The 13,801-nt window shown below is 42.7% G+C and overlaps 1 protein-coding gene across 2 annotated transcripts in view; it reads left to right on the top strand.

Annotated features, from left to right (window-relative positions):
- Positions 1–13,801, top strand: part of BMPR2 (bone morphogenetic protein receptor type 2) — a 193,646-nt gene that overhangs the window by 16,967 nt on the left and 162,878 nt on the right. Inside the window, exon 3 of one of the 2 annotated variants that reach the window (XM_036254249.1) lies at positions 1,571–1,677. In XM_036254249.1, coding sequence (XP_036110142.1) covers positions 1,602–1,677 — 76 coding nt within the window. In that variant the 5' untranslated portion in view covers positions 1,571–1,601. Of the gene's footprint in view, positions 1–1,553; positions 1,678–13,801 lie in introns of those variants that run through there. The other variant, XM_036254251.1, reaches the window with a different exon arrangement.

Below are 13,801 nucleotides of genomic sequence, written 5' to 3'. Positions count from 1 at the left end.
CAATAGGGGCAGTTCTGCCCCTCAGGCTTTACTCCGAGTCCCCCAGGAGACCGCGACGCCAGCCAGGGGCTAAATTATCCAGCTCGGAAGAGTTTGCCAAAGGCTGGGTAAAAATGTGGCCGCCCTCTCTAACACACACAGATTCCAAATGAGCGCCTATGGAAGGTATGTGTGTATGAAGCAGAAAAGCCATTGCTGCCCGTATCACCGACTGCCGGCCCCACCCGGCCCTGGCTGGTTAGGGTGAGACACGCCGCGCGAGGGCCGCCGAGTCCGCCTCAGCAAGCCCCGGAGCGAGGGGCGGGGCCGGGCGGGGCCGCGAGCGCGCAGGCGCACTACGTCCCCCATCGCGCCGCCGCCTCCCGCGCTGCTCTACTGGCCCGAGACGGACAAGGTCGGGAAGAGCCGGAGACTGTGGAGGAGGCGGCGGCGGCGGCGGCGGAGGCGGGGCGACTCCGGTGACCGGGAGCACCGCAGACTGGCAGCTGCGGCGACTCCCCCTTTTGTGTCTCGTCTGCTTGGAGCCACTGGAAGTGCTTCCCGGAGGGGTGCTGTGTGTCTCGCCGCCTCGGTGTCCACCTCCCCTCCCCAGCCATCTACATCCGCTCTTCCGCCGCCCCCCGCCCTCGGCTCCCGACGCCCGAGCTCCGCCCGGAGCCCAGAGCTGCGGGATAACGAGGCGGCGGCGGCGGAGGCTTCCTCGGGGGTTGTGATTCGCTTACTGGAGTCATTGACGGGCGAAGACGAGGCTTTCATGGTGGAATTTACCTCAAGCGAGATCGAGCAGCAGCAATAAAAAAAGAGAGAGGAGCGCACCCGGGAGAGCTAGAAAGGGCAGCCTCCCAGCACCCTCCTCCGCCCGCTGTCTCGGGGAGCACGGGGCCCAGCCTGCCGAACCCTCCCCTCCCCCGCTCCCCACTGCCCTCAGCCCTCCGAATAGACCCGGCCAGACCCTCACAGGATTGTTCCGCGGAGGCCGTGGGTTTGTCCATGGAGACAGACCCCTTTTTCGATCGGTTTGCTAAAGGAGATTTGTTATTTTTGAAATCGGAGTGAAGCGAAACTTAAAAAGGAATCCCGCCCTCCAGGAGCCACGGGCGATGCCTTTCGGGCCGCCGGGCGCCGCCGCCGCCGCCGCCCGCCGGGCTTCGCCTTTCCCGGCAGTCGGGAACTAGTTCTGATCCGCGGCTCCCCCATCGAATGCCCGCTCTCCACCCCTCTGCACCCTGGATATGTTTTCTCCCAGACCTGGATATTTTTTTGATATCGTGAAACTACGAGGGAAATAACTGCGGGGCTTGCTTCTTGTCTCTCTGCTTCTCCTCACGGACATGCCTTCAGTTGGGGGGCCGGAGGCACCCTGTCCTAGGCGAATGAACGCCCCCAGCCGCGAGGGAGAGAACTAAAGGGAATTCCTTCAGCGGAATGAAAGCTCTGCAGCCAGGTCCTCTCATCTGCCATTTGTCCTTTCAAACTGCATTGTAATACGGGCCGGTTAAGTCAGACGAAAAAGAAGGCAAGCCTCCCGGCCCTGTTTCTCCGCCCGTGTTTACTTTCCATATTTCTTTTCTGTGCTCCCCTGCTTCTTGGCTGACCCAGGGATGACTTCCTCGTTGCAGCGGCCCTGGCGGGTGCCCTCGCTGCTATGGACCGTCCTGCTAGTCAGCACTGCGGCTGGTGAGTAGCCCCGGCTGACGCGTCCGGGCCACTTCGGGTGGCGAGGGAGAGAGCCTGCAGAGGCCGAGGCCTGCGCTCGCCCTGTGATACGTCCCCGGCTCAGTGTAGAGGGAACCGCGACCACGGTGTACCTGCGCTCCTTTCCCGATCCTTCCAGGGGAATAACCTTTTAGGTTTTTGTGTAGTTTTGAATCCCCACGCCTATATTTCCCACCCCCTCACACCTCCCACGGGGGAGGAAAAGACATATTGGGTGTGGTTTCTTGACATTTTTAGCTGTGAGGTAATGCAAAGATTAAAAATAATATTTTAATCACCAGTGGATAGTGTCTATTATGAGATATTGGGAAACAGAGCTGTAGTGTTTTTTGTTTTTTTGTTTTTGTTTGTTTTTAATGTAAAGAACCGGATTTGGCTTACAGTAAAAAGGACATCAACTATAGACGATAGAACACACACACTTGAACCTCATTTTTAGATTTAAATCACTCTTTGGGAATCCATGTTTCTCTTAGTACTCAAAAATGTTACTGAATGAATTGAATAAAATGTTGAGGAAGCCAGAACTGTGAGGTTCTTAATACATTGTATAATACTGTTAATTTTATTATCATTAGTGTTATTTACTCCAAAGTATTTTAGTAATTATATTTCTATCTTTCAATCTGGACACTGGTATTTTATATGCTTTAGGAATTGCTATTGGGTTTAAAAGTGTTTTTGATCTCTTTTACATTTAGTCATCTGGCATTTATTGGCTGTCCTGTCATTGAGACAACTTTGACTTCACATCAGACTTCTAGAAGATCTGAGTCCTGAAAGTACTTTGTTATTTTACCAAAGCTTAAAGAGAAATGATAATCCTTTTCTTAGGATATTTTCTTTTTAGTTCTTAGACACCTTAAAAAAAAAAAAAGCCCCATGTTCCTTTTGCATAGATTTTTTAGAAAATTTCAGGAGTGAAATGTACATATAATTCTTAAATTTGGTTTAGGATGGTCAGATAGATTATGACTTTAATAACGAATCAAGAATGACATGACTTTTTTATTTTTGTAAGTGCACTTTTCATATTCAATAAATTTCTCATCGCCATGTTAGACAGAGGTTGTTTGCTTATTTTCATTTAGAAAATCTGCAATGGGAAAATACTGAAAGAAAATTTGAAGTTTCCTTTTGTGCTATTGACATTTTTGATTATGTCTATTATGTTTATGATACATCCATATATAGTTGTGTTAAAATATTTGGAACTTCTGAATTGAGTATATTTGGAAACATTTTAATATTCTTAATCATTTGAGATAAAAATGAATATTTTACTAGATTTCTTTATATAGTGTTAGCTATTTAAATTCTCTAGCCATGTATCATGTGGTTCCTGTAAAATATGTAGAGAGTAAAAGGCCTTAAGCTTAAGCAGTCATTCTAAGAGCAGAAATCTCAGAGCATAGACTTTTCAGTATTCTTTGTTATTTTTGACCTTTTTATCATCTAACTTCTCATTTATGGTTGACAGGCTTACCATTTTGTGATCAGAACTGATAAAAGTAAGAGAAAGAACATTGATTTAGAAACAATTTCTATTTGGTAAATAAAATATTAGAATAATGTCCCTTAAAAGTGATGGATTGAAAGAATCAATGCTTTAAAAAGTGATTTAGTCTTCCTTTTTCTTTAGTACTACATAGCAGCAGATGGCCACATTTGTGAAGTTGGATTTCAGAGTAATAACAATAATACTAATAATAGTAGTAATAGCAGCTAGTATTTATTGAGTGCTAGTTATGTGCCAGCAACTATTCTAATAGTTTGACATATATTTTCTCATTTCATTCTCAGTTCTATATTGCAGGTTTAATTATGCTCTTTTTACTGAGAAGGTGAGTGAAGTACAGAGATTTAAATAATTTACCACACAGGCAGTAAATTGCGGAGCCGAGATTATAGCCTGCACCCTTACCTACAACATTAATGTTAACAACATGAAATAGAGTAGTGCTTTCACCAGATCAGCCTTTACAGAGAAGTAGGGACACTTGACATGATCTTTGTACCACACTGATTATGCAAATATCATGGTTCTAAATGTGTAAAAGTTTGCTTTGCTTAATATTGGAGTGGCTAGTGCAGTTTCATTAAGTGCAAGGTGACTAAAGAGGGCCTGTGTAGATTTGGGGGATATGTAGATACAGTGATGTAGCCAAACAGGTGCGAATAGTGCAGATGAAAGGAAAAAATACTAGAAGCACCAATATCACATCCATCTTTGGGGGTCATGGTTAAATCCTTTATTTATGTTGAATCCCTCTTTTCCACTTACTCTATCTAGTTCTTGGATTCCTTCTGAGAACATTGGGTATGCAAAACATCAGAATTTATAAAAATGTGATGCGCTTATTTGGTTTATAAATGAATTTATTTGTTTTAATAAAAAGACACAATATAGTGCCATACTTGCTAAGGGTCAGCTTCTGTAAAAAATTGTTTTTCCTGGAAAAAAACCAATTTAGGTGGTAATGGTTACAGACAACATATCTATATCCTACCCCATCCAGTGCAATCACCTGAGCAGGCTAAACTACCCTATACTTCCAGTCTTAGTTCCTGTCCTTCTTCTTGTCCTTGCCATTGTCAGGGCTTAGGAAACTTTCCCTTTACCCCTTTAGTTCTGGCTGGTTGAATAATTCAAATGACTTACAACAGATTAATAGGAGGAAGTCAAATTTTGATACATGTGCATGGGGAATTCACATAAGCATGAAAATTCTGAAGACAGTGAGGCAAAATGAGGTATATATGTCATTTTGAACTAAGGAGCAGGGAGGTAGGCAATTCATGAGTGATAAGGTGAAAAAGTTCCTTTCCTGAAGGTTTTTCTGTCCAAATCTCTTTAGGCAGGTAAGGGGGAGGTAACAGACTCTTTTTGAGTTTGTTGGGCTTTGTTTTCATATAGAAATAATCTGTATGTCAAGGTGGCACATTTTGGGCGACTTACTCCTGACACCATCCTTGGTCACCTGGGAGGCCAGGGAGCCCATGGCATTTTGGGTGCTCTCATTGTTGGGATCCACACCTGGAAGAGTCTCCAGGACACTCTTTTTACTTTTCCAGGACACACTTAAGGAACTCAGGTCCTGCATCACATCATAATTCTCCTCCTCCTTGATCGGCTCAGATATGTCCATGGCTGAATTGGCATCAATGTCAGCTGATTCTTTCTGCATTTGAAATAATCCACTTGACTAGATTTCAGTTTTCACATACATCTCTTTATGAACAAACACATTCTCAAACAAGATTAACCTATTTAGTGTTCCTGAGCAGTTAATGAATATTGTTGAGGAACTGGAAATTTAGTGATCTTTATTTTATTTTATTTTATTATTTTTATTTTTTATCCTCATCTGAGGACATTTCTTCAGTTTTCGTTCAGATAGAGTGGGAGGGAGGGAGGGAGGGAGGGAGAGAGAGAGAGAGAGAGAGAGAGAGAAACATCAACGTGAAAGGGACACATAGAGTGGCTGCCACCCGCACGACCAACCAGGGCCTCGGACAAACTGCAACCGAGGTATGCACCCTTAGCGGGAACTGAACCCGGGTCTCTATGGACCGCAGGCTGATGCTCTAACCGCTGAGACAAACTGGCCAGGGCTAGTGATCTTTATTTTAGTGTGGGCACTTGATAAAATTGTATTTCTGGCCCCATAGTCTAGATGTGCTGAATAGATCTTTCTGGGATCTATATATATATTTAAAACTTAAATCCCAAAAGATTCTCACTCAGGCAAGTTTGAGAACCACTGCTTTATATAATTAATCAGTCTTGTTTGGATTTTAAAATGTTGTGATTCAGTCAGCTTTTGCCAAATAATAATTGGCAACCACAAAACCATAGTGGTATACAACAATAAGCATTTATTCTGCTTCACTTGTCTCATTCTGGGGCCCTGGCTTGGGGGAAAGGTAATATCTCTCTGAGATAACGTAACTTGTCTTGTGGCAATGTTAGAAGTACAAGAGGCTCTGGCTGGTTTGGCTCAGCGGTAGAGCGTCAGCCTGTAGACCAATGAATGAGTCATGGGTTCAATTCACATACTTCGGTTGTGGTTCGTCCCTGGCCCTGGTCGGGGTCGTACACGAGGCAATCAGTCGATGTGTCTCTCTGTCTCTCTTTCTCCCTCCCTCCCACTCTATCTGATAATAAGTAGGAAAATATCCTCAGGTGAGGAATTAAAAAAAATAGTACAAGAGGATAAGCCCAATCCCACCAGCCATTTCCAGACTCTGGTCCTATAACATCTTATTGGCCAAGCCCAAAGACAAGGGGTAGCAAACTACACTTTGCCTCTAATGAGGCCGTGGTATTATATGGATGCATAATACTATTGTGGGGAAATGAAGAAATGGGACCTTTTAATCTACCACATATGATCAGGAAGATAGTCCAGAAGGGGAGCTTCTCTTTACCATTTGAACAGAGTCAAAATCTTAATTTTAGGCCTTTGCATAAAAAATTATATGAACTTTGGTCTCTACAGAAGCTGTCCTGGCATTGGGGTGCTGTACTGGTAGTGATATTAGTGTTGGTGTTTGTATGAAATGTGTGGGGAAAGATACTCCACACAAAGACAATAGCTTTCCTTTTTAAAGGTGAACTTTCTTAATAGTGAAAGAGAAGAAATTATATTTTCCTGTAATGGATAAATTCTAACTATATATAAAAGGTACAGAGTGAAGTCAGTGTAAATTGGTTAATTTTATAATTGGCCAAACCACTTATTTCGGCACTTAGTCATATATTGCCTTGCTGTTAAACCTTGTCCTCCCAACTGATAATTGCTTCTAGAGGACAGGGTTCATATTTTAGATTGTTTTGTAATCTACCATCTTTTCCTATGCACGTAGATGTTTAAGAAATACTAAATAGCCTGGCCGGGGTGTGGCTCAGTGGTTGAGCGTTGACCCATGCACCAAGAGGTTGCCGGTTCAGTTCACGATCAAGGCACATGCCCAGGTTGTGGGCCCAATCCCCAGTGGGGGCATGCTGGAGGTGGCCAGTCAATGTTCTCTTTCATCAATGTTTCTATCTCTCTCTCCCTTTCCCTTCCACTCTCTCTAAAAATCAATAAAGGAAAAAAAAAATTAAAAAAACCCAAACTAAATAAATAATAAAAAGGAATTAGAGCTAGGAAGTCTTCTAAGATTGCTCATTTACTCAAATAATGTATTAGTAATTTATTTTTTTCTTTGTCCCAGTTCCTTCAACTGTAATGTAGTTTAAGTAGTGTAGTAGGAAGACTACTGTCTTGAGTTAATGACACCTAGATTCTATGCAAATAGATTATTTAATATGGTTTTCTCAATTGTAATATTATAGGATTGGACTAGATTATGTTTGAAATACAGCTTTCTGCCCTGGCCGGTTTGGCTCAGCAGTTGGAGCGTCGGCCTGCGGTACAGAGAGACCCGGGTTCGGTTCCTGCTAAGGGCATGTACCTCGGTTGCTGTTTGTCCCCGGCCCTGGTTGGTCGTGCGGGTGGCGACCACTCGATGTGTCCCTTTCACATCGATGTTTCTCTCTCTCTCTCTTCCTCTCTCTCCCTCCCGCTCTGTCTGAACAAAAAATGCAAAAATGTCCTCGGGTGAGGATAAAAAAAAAGAAATACAGCTTTCTGGGCACTACCTCAGACCCACTTAATCTGAATATATGGACAGTGAGTTTTAGAGTCTGCACTTTATTTATTTATTTGTTAATCCTCACCCAAGGATATTTTTTTATTGATTTTTAGATAGAGTGGAGGGGGGGTGGAGAGAAACATCAGTGAGAGAGAGAGACCTTGACCCCGCAGGACCTTGACCCCGGCTGGACCGAACTTGAAACCCAGGTAGGTGCCCTTGACTGAGAGTTGAACCTGAGACCCTTCAGTCTGAGGGCCTGCACTTTAACCACTGAGCAAAACTGGCCAGGGCTAGAATCTGTACTTTAAACAAACATTCCTCAGGTAAATTTTATGTACTCTAAAGTTTGAGAACTATTGGATCTGAGGTTTCTTCTGTCAGGTTTTACTTTATTTTATTTTTTTACTTTTTTGGCTAAATATAACCTATTCTGAGTCTTTTATTTAGTAATATTTATACCAAGAATTTCTTATTTTATGCATTAGGCAATTACCCAAAACCTTTTTTTTCTTAAAACTTGCATAAATCTTTTTTTTGTGTGCCTATTTATGGTCTTTGTTAAAAAAACTTATCTTTATTGTTGAATGTATTACAGATGTTCCTCCTTTTCCCCCGATTGACACCCTCCTCCCTGTTCCTGCTTCCCCTCCTGCCTTTCCCCACACTGTTTTCTGTGTCCATTGGTTATGCATATATGCATATAAGTTCTTTGGTTTATTTCTTCCCATTCCCCAACCCCCCTTCCCTTGGAAGTTTGTCAGTCTAACAACCAATTTGTACTTAATCCCTTCACCTTTTTCATCCATCTGGCAACCAACAAAATGTTCTCTGTATCTATGAGAATGTTTCTTTTCTGCTTGTTCATTTTGTTTGTAGATTCAATTGTCCTAGATAAGTATTTATTGCCATTTTGTTTGTTCATATTTTTTATCTTCTTTTTCTTCAAGAAGACTCTTCAACATTTCATATAATAATGGTTTGGTGGTGATGAACTCCTTTGTTTTTTCTTGCCTGGGAAACTTCATATGGCCATCGATTCTAAATGATAGCTTTGCAGGATAGAGTAATCTTGGTTGTAGGTTGTTGCTTTTCATCACTGAATATTTCCTGCCACTTCCTTCTGGCCTGCAAAGTTTCTTTTGAGAAATCAGCTGACAGTCTTATGGGAGCTCCCTTGTAGGTAACTAACTGCTTCTCTTGCTGCTTTTAAAATTCTCTCTCTTGAACCTTTTGCATTTTGATGATGATGTGTTTTGGTGTGGGCCTCTTCAGATTTATCTTGTTTGGGACTCTCTGTGCTTCCTGGACTTGTATATCTGTTTCCTTCACCAAGTTAGGGAAGTTTTCTGTCATTATTGTTTCAAATAGGTTTTTAATTTCTTGTTCTCTCTCTTCTTCTGGCACTCCCAAGATGTGAATGTTGTCATGCTTGAAGTTGTCCCAGAGGCTCCTTACACTATCCTCATTTTTTTGGATTCTTTTTTCTTTTTGCTGTTCTAATTGGGTATTTTTTGCTTCCTTATATTCCAAATCAATGGTTTGCTTCTTGGCTTTACCTACTCCACTATTGAATCTCTGTAAATTATTCTTTATTTCATTTAGTGCCTCCTTCATTTCTGACCGAACCTTTATTATGCTCTTGAGGCCCTCACTAAGTTCACTGAAGTTCTCACCAAGTTCATTGAGCATCCTTACAAGCAGTGTTTTGAACTCTGCATCTGTTAGATTGCTTATCTCCATTTCGTTTCATTTGTTTCCTGGAGTTTTATTCTGTTCTTTCATTTGGGACATGTTTCTTTGTCTCCTCATTTTGGCTGCCTCCCTGTGTTTGTTTCTATGTATTAGGTAGAGTTGCTATGTCTCCTGGGCTTCCTAGGGTGTCCTACTGTAGTAGGTGTCCTGTAGGGTCCAGTGGCACAGCCTCCCTAGTCTCCCAGCTGGGCCCTCGAGATGCACCCTTCATGTGGACTTTACACCCTTCTGTTGTAATTGAGTCTTGATTGTTGTTGGCACATCAATGAGAGGGTTTTACTCAGGCTGATCAGCTGCAAGGTCTGGCTGTGCCCACTGACCACTGGCTTCTGACTACTTTGGATGATCAGCTGTGCTGGGGCCCACCACACAGAGCAAGACTTGCGCTTCAGCAAGGCTCTGGTACCCACTGAGTCCATTCCTTGTGTGTGTCACTTGTGGAGGTGGTTGGGTGGTGGTGCTTTGCAGTGTTTTGAAGCTGTCCACTGGGTGAGCTGGCTCTGGGGCCAGGTCAGCCACTGTCTGTGTTCTACCCAGGGCTACCAGGCATAAGCTACAAAATGGTCTGCAGATGGCTGCTTCTTGTGCTGGGCTTGGAGGTGCCCAGGCAAAGCCAAGTTGTGAACCAAGGCTGGCTGCTTCTAGTGCCAGGCCTGGGGCCACTTAATGAGAGGTATGGGGCCACTTAATGAAAGGTATGGGGCTCTCTGAGACCAGATGCTGCTTGTTTGAGAGAATTTAAGAATATCTGAAGCAGGAACCAAGACAGCCATTCCTATGGTAAAGCCACTGGAAACAGCTTGGGTGGGCCTGAAAGTTGGGTGGGGCAGGGCCTCAGGGAATCACTAGGGCGGGGCAAATAGTGTAAGCCAGGTTGCTGGAATCCCAGATATGGCTGCCCTCTGCCGGCCTTGTGGGGGAAGGGCTCACCAAAGGAACCAAGGCCTCAGACAGCAAATCTGTGCAGGAGAAAGCCGCTTCTCCAGACATTGCCCCTCCAGACATTGCCCCTCCAGCCATCGCTCCAGTGCTAAACAATTAAGTTCTTCCCCATACGTTCCTGGTGCCTTTTGAGCTGCCTCCCCCACACTGGAACTCACAGAGAGCAAGTCCGAATAAGTCCGTGAGTGGGCCTTTTAAGAGGAGCTGCCTGGGGCTCCAACAGCCTCAGTTTTCTCAGCCTCAGTTCTCGCTGGTTTTTATAGCCAGAAGTGATGGGGACTTTGCTTCCTGGCACTAGAACCCTGAGCTGGCCGCCTGGTGTGGGACGGGGACCCTTCACTACTCAGGGAGGATTTTTCACAGCCGAGGTATCCTCCTGGTTTTTATCCGCCACACGTGGGTGTGGGACCAACCCGGCAGCCTGCCCGCATTTCTGCCCCTCCTACCCGTCTCGATGTGGCTTCTTTAATTTTGTAGTTGTGGGACTTCCATTCAGCTTGATTTCAGGCAGTTTTTGTTTTTTAAAATTAATTAATTAATTTTTGTTACAGATGTTTCTCCTTTTCCCCCCACTGATTCCACCCCCCTCCTCCCTCCCTGCCCTGTACCCAGCTTTGTTGTCCATGTCCATTGTTCATGCATACATGCATATAAGTTCTGTGGTTTATCTCTTCCCCACCACCCCCTCTTCTGGGGATTGTCAGTCTGTACCCCACTTCCACGTCTCTGGGACTACTCCATTCCTCAGACTGTTAATGTTCATTATATTCCACAAATAAGTGAGATCATATGATACTTTCTTTCTCTGTTTGGCTTATTTCGCTTAGGATAATACTTTCCAGGTCCCTCCATGTCTCTCAAAGGATAAAAGATCTTTCTTTCTTACAGCTGCAGATTTCAGGCAGTTTTGAATGATGGTTCTGCAGTTTAGTTGTAATTTTGACGTAGTTGTGAGAGGACGGGATACCACGTTTACCTACGCTGCCATCTTGATCAGAAGTTTATTTTTGGTCTTAAAGGCAACGTATTATTTAATGAAAAGTGCTTTGCTCACTCAGTATTGTATTTGTTCTTTTATTTTGGCCATTTTATTTCCCTTTTTCTTCTGCCAGAAAAATAAATTACTTTGGGAATAGAAACAGTATTCTACTTTTAGTAAATTTGGCATTACTTTTAGTAAATTTGGATAAGCATTGTTGATAAAAGAATTAGTGCTAAACTGAGTTAAACAACGTTATTTCTGTTTTAGTTACAAATTAATATTCCATGGAGCCCTACAGGTGGATAAAATGCATATATTAAATTTTTGTAGACCAAAGAATTGTTCTGCTTTGATTGATGTCTGCTGGAAAACATTAAGTATGAGTGATATAGTATCTAAGAATTCATGAATTTTGACCGTCTTGCATGACACACATGCTGAAGAGATTCTCATACAATATTACTAAACTATTTCCCCTTTTCACTTAAATGATCTAGTCTTTGAATCCTTCCAGAAGCAATGAAGAGTACATTGGTTGAATTTTGAGAGCTATAGACTTGAGTTTGTTTTTTTTGTTTGTTTTTCTTAAACTTTTTTTATGTTGTCTGTGAAATGGATGTGACAACTAAGACTACTGTATTATAAAAATATGTATAAATTTATGTATAGTCTGTGAGCTTAGAAATAAGCCTGTACATAAATGAAATGAATGTTTTAGAATAAATTGCCTTATCAGAACTATTAGAACACATTTATTGCTTGCTCTTTTTTTTTTAATCCTCACCCGTTGATATATTTTTCCATTTATCTTCAGTTAGAGTGGGAGGGAGTGAGGGGGGGAGAGAGAGAGAGAGAAACATTGATGTGATAGAGATACATTGAGATTGACTGGCCAGCCCTGGCTGGTTTGGCTTAGCGGTTAGAGCATCGGCCTGCAGACCAGAGATCGACTGGCCACCTCCGGCACTACCCCTACCAGGGCCGGGGACTGAACTGAAACCGAGGTACGTGCCCCTAGACCAGAATCAAATCCACGACTCTTTGTTCCGCAGGCCAACACTCTAACTGCTGAGCCAAACTGGCCAGGGCTATTACTTGCTCTTAATTGAACCTAATACAGTATTTGACCAGACCTAGTTTCTATTACTGTATGAACCCATGGGAGCAGCTAGAAGGGTAGGGGGAAATTAATAGGATAGGTAACATGTAAAAGGAGAAGTAAAATGTCCAGTCCACAAACATTCATTAGTGCTTCCTTTGTGCAAAGTTCTTTTTTAAATGTTGATGGATACAAAGAAAAATAAGAAGCACTGCACCTCCTCCCCCAACCATCTCCTGTCATAGTGTATATCACTTCATAAAGAGAATTAGATCCCATGTTATTTGAAACAAGGGTAGGTATTTTGCAAACCCTTAGTGTATTATTTCTTCTCTCTGCCTACCTTTCAGGATGAGAAATTCCTGTAGGTATTCTGCAACACAGGAAAAGAACTATGTTCCTGTGCATCTCCATTCTTCTTTTATATCTTTCTTCTCTGCTAGTCTTCTTGAAAGAGCATTGAACACTTCTTTACTTCCTTATTCTAAACGTTTTTAATTGCCCTCCTCATGTGATATATACATATTATTAGATCAGTAGTGACCCTAATTGCCAAATTTAGTCACTTTTTAATATTTTTCTCTGACTTTACTACTGAATTTGACAGTTTTGGTCACCCCTTCCTTGAAACTCTCCTCTTCTGCCCTGGCCGGTTTGGCTCAGTGGTTGGAGCTTCGGCTCGCAGACCAGAGAGTCCCGGGTTCGGTTCCCGCTAAGGGCATGTACCTCTGTTGCAGTTTGTCCTCGGCCCTGGTTGGGGTCATGTGAGTGGCAACCACTCGGTGTGTGTCTCTCATAATGATGTTTCTCTCTCTCTCTTCCTTCCACTCTCCCTCCCACTCTATCTGAAGATAAATGCAAAAATGTCCTTGGGTAAGGATTAAAAAAAAAAAAAAAAAAAAAAAGAAACTCTTCTCTTCTGACCTTAATGACTTTGCATTTCCCTGGGTTTATGTCTTCTTTATCCTCTCTTCTCCCTAAATGTTTTTTGCTTTGTTTTATTTTAAATCTCCCTGGATTGTCTTTTTTTTTCCAGTGCTACCTCCTCCCCCTTGTTGGTTTTCTCTTATTGGTACTCCTCTCCCAGGCTTTAATTATCCTTAAAAGTAGATGATTTCTAAGTCCAAACGGGCTACCACAATTGGAAGCTAGAAAGATTTGAATTTCTTGCTAATGGTACCATTAGCTGTTTACTTTCAGTAACTCACTTCTTTTGTAAAGTAAGTGAGTAAGCCTTTATGATGCATATAATACTTACAGTATGTTTGCTTATGGTATGAGAAAAGCCAGTGCTATACTTAGTTAATAGAAAGTGAATAGTACTTTTTGAATGATGTATTTTGTTATTACCGAGTATATAGTACTTTGAATTTAGCTTAGGTTGGGGAAAACTGTGAGTCATTTTGAAATTGTAAAAGCAATATTTGAAAGAAATGTTACTTAATTTTTATAACTACAAAAAAATTTTTTTTCTTCTTTATTGATTTTAGAGAGAGAGGAAGGGAGAAGGGGAGAGAGAGAGAGAGAAACATTGGTGATTGACTGCCTCCTGCAGGCTCCCCACAGGGGATTTGACCCACAACCTGGACATGTGCCCCAACTGGGAATCGAACTGGGACCTCTCAGTCCATGGGACAATGCTCAATCCACTGAGCCACACCAGCCAG

Source organism: Molossus molossus, unplaced genomic scaffold (assembly GCF_014108415.1).
Source record: "Molossus molossus isolate mMolMol1 unplaced genomic scaffold, mMolMol1.p scaffold_m16_p_11, whole genome shotgun sequence".
NCBI lineage: Eukaryota > Metazoa > Chordata > Mammalia > Chiroptera > Molossidae > Molossus > Molossus molossus.
This window is presented reverse-complemented; position numbering and strand designations above follow the sequence as displayed.